The sequence below is a fragment of the Arachis ipaensis genome, chromosome B10 (assembly GCF_059453495.1).
Source record: "Arachis ipaensis isolate K30076 ecotype BB chromosome B10, ASM5945349v1, whole genome shotgun sequence".
NCBI lineage: Eukaryota > Viridiplantae > Streptophyta > Magnoliopsida > Fabales > Fabaceae > Arachis > Arachis ipaensis.
This window is the reverse complement of record NC_142435.1, coordinates 130,080,745-130,089,233: the sequence shown is the minus strand read 5'-3', so window position 1 is coordinate 130,089,233 and position 8,489 is coordinate 130,080,745. Positions and strand designations below refer to the sequence as shown.

The 8,489-nt window shown below is 35.2% G+C and overlaps 1 protein-coding gene across 2 annotated transcripts; it reads left to right on the top strand.

Annotated features, from left to right (window-relative positions):
• Nucleotides 1-1,478: 1,478 nt before the first annotated feature.
• EMF1 (embryonic flower 1 (EMF1)) lies at nucleotides 1,479-8,083 on the top strand. Of its 2 annotated transcripts, none has more exons than XM_088482999.1 (8): nucleotides 1,479-1,809; nucleotides 2,157-2,326; nucleotides 2,821-3,044; nucleotides 3,402-3,787; nucleotides 3,881-3,952; nucleotides 4,074-5,422; nucleotides 5,947-7,595; nucleotides 7,699-8,083. In XM_088482999.1, the coding sequence occupies exons 3-7, from the start codon at nucleotides 2,944-2,946 to the stop codon at nucleotides 7,570-7,572; spliced, it is 3,534 nt and encodes a 1,177-aa protein (XP_088339125.1). In that variant the 5' UTR covers nucleotides 1,479-1,809; nucleotides 2,157-2,326; nucleotides 2,821-2,943; the 3' UTR covers nucleotides 7,573-7,595; nucleotides 7,699-8,083. The 2 variants fall into 2 exon arrangements, with proteins under 2 accessions (XP_088339125.1, XP_088366436.1); XM_088510310.1 differs by having other exon boundaries at nucleotides 1,494-1,809; nucleotides 3,402-3,790.
• The last annotated feature ends 406 nt before the right edge of the window (nucleotides 8,084-8,489 follow it).

Sequence of the window (8,489 nt, the reverse complement as noted above, 5' to 3'; positions counted from 1 at the left end):
CTATTTGTTCCTAACTTGTCGTCATTATCATTGTCATTTTTGTGTCAATCCTTATCTTGCCATGGTCTTCTTTCTGCAAGTTTAATTTGCCAAGCACCGCTATTTCTGTGCCCTATTGCCCCTCCTTTGTTCTTCTCGTTCTTCCCATGTCTCCATCTTTCTGGCTTTTTCTTTTTGCTTTGCTCACTCCTCTCTTCCTTTTACTTGATTTCCTGGATTTTAGTTTGTTCTTCATTCTTTTATTTCTTCTAATTTTTTTCTCTTTTGTATGAATCATTTTCCTGCTTCGCCATTACTGATTTTGATTTTGGTTTGCTTTTCGTGCTGTATCCTGTTTTGAGTTTTTTTTTTTTCTTTTGAAATTGGTTCTATTTGTTAGTTGGGAAAAGTTGTGGTCCAGCAACTTTATTAAATTTTGTCCAATATGTAACCAGTAAAAAAAAGTGAGTCAGGATAAAATCTCGCACCAATCTCACACCATTAAAATCATCATTAATGGCTATTTGATGGCTACAAATCACAAAAGTTACTAACCCCTACCATTTTTCTTGTTAGTTGTATTAAGTGGTATACTGGCCTTTTTCTAGTTTTGGTAGTTGTGGGTTTGGGATTGTGGTGGCGGCTGTCAGTTTTTTTCGATAGAACGTAGGTTGTGTGGTTGGAGTGGCAGTGGCGGTGGTTTGAGGTTGAGGTAATAACAGTAGCTATTGGGTGGGGGGGGGATAATGTCAATGACAATAGAAGGAGAATATTAGAGTGATGGTAAAAGATAATGAAATATAAAATTTATTTTAAACGATGAAAATATTTAGATAATAATTTAGTTAAATCTATTAAATTATTTAATAATTTTAAATTATCAATTTTACGTAAAAATTATTTTATTTAAATTTTTTTATTTTAAATATAAGAAATAGTTAAAAAAATTAAATAGCTACTAAAAAAATAATAAAAAATATTTTAAAATGATTAAAATTTATTATTTTTAGTTATTATTTTTATATATTAATTTAATTATTTTAGTTTAATATTTTAATAAAATATTTTAATTTTTTTAAATATTAATAATTAATTAATTCTCTAACATTTTTTAAAAAAAAAATTGATGATATAAATAGAATTAAAATTTATTTTAAATATATTAAATTAAATATATTTTTTTTAAAAATTATAACTTTTGATATAAAAGATATATTTTATTTTTTATATAGATTAATTTTAATATTTTAACAGTATAAATTATTTTATATAATCAAATAATTATATCCATTCTTTTAGATGATTATACATATAGTTAATATAAAAAATAATTATTTTTATTAATGTGATATTATATAATTAAATATACGAATATTTTATACTATTAATACTTTAAAATTAAATTCTTTTACCTATTACTATTACAATATTCTCAATTTATTTTATAATATTTTTCCTCTTAATTTTTTAATATAGGGACAACAAGGATCCTTTGTCCCAAAGACTAAGAAGACAGTAAAAAAAAAGAGAAATTCTCTCTCCAACTCTCACACTTTCAGACACGCACTCTTTCTCTCTCTCACATCCCGAAACAATCGAAAGCCCCATCTTTTATTTCTCACTCCTTCTCTCTCCTCACTTTCTCTCTCTAGGGTTTTCGTGATTTTCGCACTCAAATTCTTCTCTCTGAGCTGCGAATCGCATCGCCCAGCTTAGCTCGGTGCCTTATCGGAGTAGCGCTCTATCAAACGGCGTCGTTTTATGGCTTAGCCGTTGAAGAATCGATGACCAGCTTCGCTAGAGAGCGAGATCGAGTGCCGTTGCCTTCAGGTGAGTTCGCATGCGCCATTCTTCGTCGTGGTTCTATTACCCCCTTTCTTATCGCTTCATTTTCGGTTCATTATTCCGGGTCGATCTTGACCCGGTTTTTCAGTTACTGACAACCGCGTTTTTCGAATTCGGGTTTGAGATATTAACTTGACTGTACTGTTTATGCTGTGTCCACTTCAGCTCCCGACCGTTTCTTTTTTTAATTTTTTATTTTTCCATTTTCTGGTTTTACTTTATTGTTGTCGTTTCGCGCTTTTTCTAATTATCTTCTCTCCCACTGTTATGTGTACTTTAATTTTCTGATTACTGATTAATTTGAGCTAATTATGTTTAATGCGTGATTGCAGGTTGCGCTTCTGAGCCCTAATGTTCCCAATTCGCTGGTTGTTTGGGGTCAATTTTTCTTTCTTGTTGGCTCTTTGGCGTGTTTTCGGGGTGATTTTCTTGAACCACTTCCCAAACAAGCTGGTTATGGTGGTGAATCTTGCGATGGTTGAACTTCTTGTGAAAACCCTAGGTAATTTGCTTTTTGTCTTATGAGCTTCGTGTTCGTGTGTTTTGTTTCTTGCGTTGTGCTTCTATCATTCAATTCTTGGTTATGAGCTTCTGTTTGTGTTGTTTTGTTGAGTTGAAAGCTAGGGTTTGTGTCTCTCCGGATATTGGAGGTTGTTATTTTATGTGACTATTCACTGTGTATGGCGCTTTTGTTGGTAGTGGCTTACTTTATGTTTGTTTTTGGCATTGTTTTAGTTGTCTTTCACTTAAGTTTGTAGGTAGATTTGCATGAACCCTAATTAATAGTTCATTAAAGAACATGGGTATGATGTTATCACATCATATATATTCTACTGTATATTGTATATATATATACAATATATATATGTTATTTCTGGTGTTTTCCTTAAATGTGTGGAAGTCCGTGACTCTTATGTGATAAATAATGGCTTCATTTAGTTCTTATATTCTTTTCACTATTTCAAAATTTGATTTGGATTTGCTTTGTGTGAATAGGGTACATTGGATTTGTTGCTCTTGCTTCTTGAAATTCTTGGTTTTTTAGTGTGCTTGCGTGAATGGCTGGTTGTCGGGGCACATTTCAAAGTATATCCTAGTAGTATTACTGTTATCGAGTTAATGATGGGGTCTTTCGTCCAAGTTAACTCAATCTCCATAGATCTTGCCGATGCTATTGGGGATAAGGCATCAGCTGGAAAATGCCAACACTTCTCGATACGGTAAGCATTGATGCTTATACCATCTTATTTTCTCAGGAAGAAGGTTTCGGAACTTGAGGCTATTAGATGATATCATAATGTGATTTAATTTTATTCATAACATTTTAAAGTTGGAAGCAAATTAATTAATGGCTGGTTAATAAATGGCAACAAGGATAGGTTGAATTAAGCGGTTCATATCTAAGTATAGAAATTTGTGGTTAACATAACTATGTTTGAGACTGTTTAGTAATTAACTTTGATAACTCTCATCATTTTCTCTCAAAATTTAATGAACCTTTCTAGAAATCAGAAATAATTTTTTACTTCCCTTTCAGAACCCATAACACCATAATATCTGATTTGGTGTTGCTGCAGTGGTTATGTATCTGAAATAAGAAAGAAAGACTGGAAAAAATGTTGGCCATTTCCAGTAAATGAGTCTGAGGAAAATCCATCGCTTCCACCACTTGATGTACCAACATACAGATGTTTTGGTTGTGAGAGCTGTCATCAAGAAAGTGTAACTAAGGACATGGATAAAGATGGCCAAACAGACTTCAATTGTTGCAGTAGCGGTTGCAAATCTGATACAAACTGTGGTAAAGCAGCTGTCAAGTCTGGTGTTCAGCAAGATCCCATGCCTGACATCTCTGAGAGAGTGGAGATTGATCTTAATACTAATCTCAACTGTGTCAATGATTGCCTACCCATTACTAACGAGAGAGAGAAGCAACCTGGATTTTCACTCAGCAGAATGATAGGTGGTAAATTCAGTATCATCTCTATGATGCGATATTGTGTTCAGTATTTTGTATGTGGTCTAATTTTTTTTTTTTAATTAATTTGTCATCTAGACCTTGAGATTGGCTTGGATGATAATCCCAATCAGCTTGGCCTGGTACAAGAATTTCATCTAGCTAAAAGAGGTACTACTACTGTCAAGTAGTACTTTTGTATTATTGATAGCTTTGTGTATATTGTAGTAGTAATCCCGTATTATTTCATATATATATCTACTTATGTAAATTAAAACTTTCTCTGTGACAGGCTTTGAATGCGAACAAGTTTCTGATGTTGATCCTACTGTCAATCTCAAATATATGGAGAATAGTTCTGCTGAGATTTGCAATGGCGGTCCATCTTCTGTTGATAGTCAATGCCAGAAAGAATTACAAGGAGCTTGTACAATTTTGAGGGAAGGCACATCAACAATGGAGGCAGACAATCACACAGTTGGAGATCATATAGAGTTGGCTGATAGTGATCATACTGTGCCAGCTAGTATGGAAAATATTGTTGAAAATGATTTTCAGGATCATGATCACCATTTAGAAAAGTCCACTGGATTGTCCCGTAGGAGACCACGGAAGGTGCGCTTGATGAGTGACTTATTAAGTGAAAATGGTGAGCTGAAGATTGGGCAAACTGCTACACAAGGATCCCCTTCCCATGGTATTTCCAAAGCTTCTGCTGCATCTGATTCTCGCTTAATTTTCCCAGGGAAGGTGGATATGCAAGGTTTGACAAATAATTTGGGTCAGAAAAAAAGGAAGCTTCCCCCTGATGAGGGGCGGAGACCTGCAGATATGTGCGAACAGAGGGTTGACACTGAAGTTCAAAACTTAGAGCGTGATGCAGAAACAAATAATGCTGTTCTGGATGGTAGAGCCAATTCCAAAGATGTACTGCAAGGAATAGATTTGCAAGATGCCACCAAGGCCTGCTGGAGTAAACATGAAACTGAAAGAAGTCATATAATGGGCAAGAAGAAGCATAGAAGAATTCAAGTCACTGATAAACACTTGATTCCTGAGCAACAGCAGGGACACCATAGAGAAGATGATGATCCAGTGGATGCATACAAGGCATATGCATCTAAAACTATTTCTTCAAGATTATCACCTCGCGCTTTCACAGGAAAAGGAATGGATAATTTTCCTTTCCATGATGGCGTAAGATTTGAAAATGGGTTTAATTTTTCCAATTTTTCCAAAGGTAAAGGCAAGATACTTCAAACTGCAGCAGAGCTGGATCCCTTATTTTGTCGGAAAACTGACATGCTTCTAGAAGATTCATATCCCTATTCAGGGGGAAAAATCATTCCAAATATTCCTGGTGATATTCCAGTTCCTTTACACCATGGTAGACAGACTTCCCAAGGACTGGAAGAGGGAGTTCATCTTTCTTTAAATAACTATTTGGCAACACAGGTTTACAGCACAAAATGTATCCATCAAATTGAAAATCGTCTACCTCTCTCATTGACAATGCAAGAAGGCACTTCAAATATACATCAGCTTAAAAGGAAAGACAGTGAAATCAATGCTTTTGGAGGGCCTAGCATTCCTTCTAAACACACAAATTCTATCTCTGCAGGAAAAGGAGCTCATCTTGAAGTAAGTAGCTAGTTAAATCCCCACAGAATGCTTTTTGATTTCATATTCTGTCAAATGAGCATAACTGAAAATGAATCATATGTTATGCTAATTTATTATCATTCTGTGAATAATCTCTGAGATGTTTTCTTGTAAATAACTAAATATTTCTGCTGCAGTTATTTTATAACTATTTATTTATTTTTGGAAATGAATTGTTAATACCCAATAAAACTCTGAATGAGCTCATCAAAAGAGATTTAAGTATAAATGAATTGAGTATAAATATGGTTCATGATTGGGCATAATGGTGTCATTTGATTTATGTAGGTGACTCCACCTAGGGGGATAAGACTTTCTTATTGTATTTGTTATTAATACCTAAATATCTTTCTTTCTTTCTTTTCTATTATAAAGTATATTCTTTTGGTTTTTTTAGATGTCACATTGTGTGCAACATGCATGGATGTCTAATAGTTGGAATCTTGAGACAATCAAGTATTCATAGCAAACATGTTTATGAGAAGATTATCATCTCTTTTCAGGAAATCGCAGGTGCAAGAATCAAAGAGAAACCTGTTGAAGGTGTAGAGAATCTAGGTAGTATGAAAAGATACGTTGAAAAGACAACAGAGTTATCCGAGCCTGGAACACTGGATGATATACCGATGGAAATTGTGGAACTTATGGCAAAGAATCAATATGAGAGGTGTCTTCCTGATGTTGAAAATAGAAGCTCCAAGTTGGAAAAATCGACTGCTAGAAGGAAAGCACAGATGACTTCTGGCAGTGCCATGCATGAGATGGGGGTGAGGTTGTTAAAAGAGAGTCAGAAGGATAAATCTCATGGAATACCTAAGAAACATAACATGGTAGAAAGAGAGAATTTGAAGCCTTGCAAAAGAAAGCCTGTTCACTACTCTTTTCCATTTGATGGAAACAATTTGAGTATGAATAATCTGTGTCCACCTCAACTGCCCTTTGAATTTGAAGTTTCCCAATCCCAAAAGAAGTCACCAAGTGGATTCCAGTTTTCACCTATGGGTCCTTCTCACCAGCTTGACAGTACTCGAAGTGGCAAGTTTAATTTGAGTCTTGAAGAGCGTGGATCCTCTAATTTGGAAGGACAGGGAGGATGTAGCTTACACAAGACAATCTTACAGCAAGATGGTGAGGTTTCTCGTATTTGGGCATCTTTGACTCCCAACCATATCTCCCTAGGATATGATGTGCCCAAAAAAGTTGTTTCTCAGGCTACCAGTAGTAACATGGACATGGCTTCACTCAGATCTAATTCACTTCATAAGCAGAACATGAAGAGAGATGTTGATCTTAACTATATAAATCTGAATGTTGCTAGTCTAGAAAAGCTGAATAGGAATAGAAGTGCTGGAACTTTCAGCAGAATAAATGGTGAATATTCATATCCTTGCAAACACAAGGGAATGGATCATCATCAAAATTTGAGGGGATCTCTTGATTTGTATTCCAATGAAACAATACCTGCGATGCATTTACTTAGCCTCATGGATGCAGGCATGCAGTCACGTACGCCATTCAATGTCAGTGGTATAAATGGTGAAATGCTTAAAAGATCCCCTTGTCCTGGTGATTGCAATACTACGTTGGAGATAGGTACATCAAAGGTCCATAGTATTCAGAAAAGGCAATCCTCTGATTATTTGAGAAAAAATTATTTGTCAGAGAAACCACATAGTTGTTTTCTTGGCTCTCCTACCTTTGGTGCATCTTCATCAACCCAGCATGATACTAAAATATTAAAAGCTGCTGGATTCAATGGTCAAAATTCAACAAAGTCAGGAAGGAAAGAAAAGATCAAGAGTCCCAACCCAATGGTGCAGAATCAGTTTACTAAACCGTTTAGCTGGCCTCACTTTGAAACAGAAACTCCACTGAAATGTAAAATAGATGTTCATAGTGCTCAAGAAACTCCAGTGCCACCGAAAATCATTCCTGGAAATTTGTGTATGGTTAACAAAAACCCAGCTGATTTCACCATGCCAACTGGAAATGTCTACATGATCAGAGGAGAAGATCTAAAATTTGAGAAAAGTATTCTTAAGAATAAACCTCACATCTCTACTTCACATGGATTCAAGCAGCAGAGGAATTCAAAGGGTACTAAAATGAAAGAGCTTTCAAACCATTAAACCTGCCATTAGTCCTCAATATGGTAGCTTTCTAGAGTTTCCTTAATATTTTTATAAAATTCTAAATTTATTGCACATCTTTTATTGATACCAGTGCTTTCTTTTCCTTTTATCTGCCTTGATTAGTTTCAAATAGGTGGAGCCCTTTCATGCAACAACATAAATGGATACCATTTTCAATGTAGAAGCAGCTGATATTCGACTCGGATACTGAAATTCATCGATTTGAGCGGACTTGGCCAGAAAAAGTTGAAAGGCTAAGTGATATATGATTAAACAATCCAAGGCAATATCAAGAATCTATATATAATTAACCTGTTGTAATTAGTTTTGATGTGAGCTAAAGATGTGTTGGTGTATTATGTTTCTTGTCATAAAATTTATGGGAGTTAAAGTCATTTTGCTGCCATAAAGTTTAAGGGGAAAGTAGCCCCTTTGAGACTTGTAATACTCTGGTTACATTTACACGAGTGCTAAAAACCAAGTTAAATGATATAATTTGTTGTTTAGATATGAATTCCTTTTAATGAACTTGTAACTCCTCTCTTGGATCCAATTTGACCATCTCTATGAAGTTTCCTATTTCCTAAATTTATTCCATGTTGATCAAAATAGGTCGTTTAACTTATTTTTCCATGTATTTCAAAGGCTTAAGGTGGCTAGTTAAATTGTTAGAATAATCTAATTAATCGTAATATATTCTTAAGCGAAGAGGATCTTGGTGGTGGCAGTGAGGTGGCGTATGATGTGGCGGAGGAGAGCCAGTGGGCATGGTGGTTGGTCCTGAGGAGGGCTTGGGACGAGAGAACATTCTAGAAGGGGATGGCTGCGGCGCTGTGGGATCGGACCCTGTTGTTAGTTGAAGCTCGGAGAGGTGGAACAATTCTTCGAGGTTGTTGGGAAGTAAAAGAAGTGGT

Bases quoted from the DNA above. Each gene is read 5' to 3' on its own strand.
- EMF1 (XM_088510310.1), top strand. From the start codon at position 2,944: ATGATGGGGTCTTTCGTCCAAGTTAACTCAATCTCCATAGATCTTGCC. The intron at 3,791-3,880 runs GTAAATTCAGTA...TTTGTCATCTAG, and splicing joins ACTCAGCAGAATGATAGGTG to ACCTTGAGATTGGCTTGGAT. The intron at 5,423-5,946 runs GTAAGTAGCTAG...ATCTCTTTTCAG, and splicing joins GAAAAGGAGCTCATCTTGAA to GAAATCGCAGGTGCAAGAAT.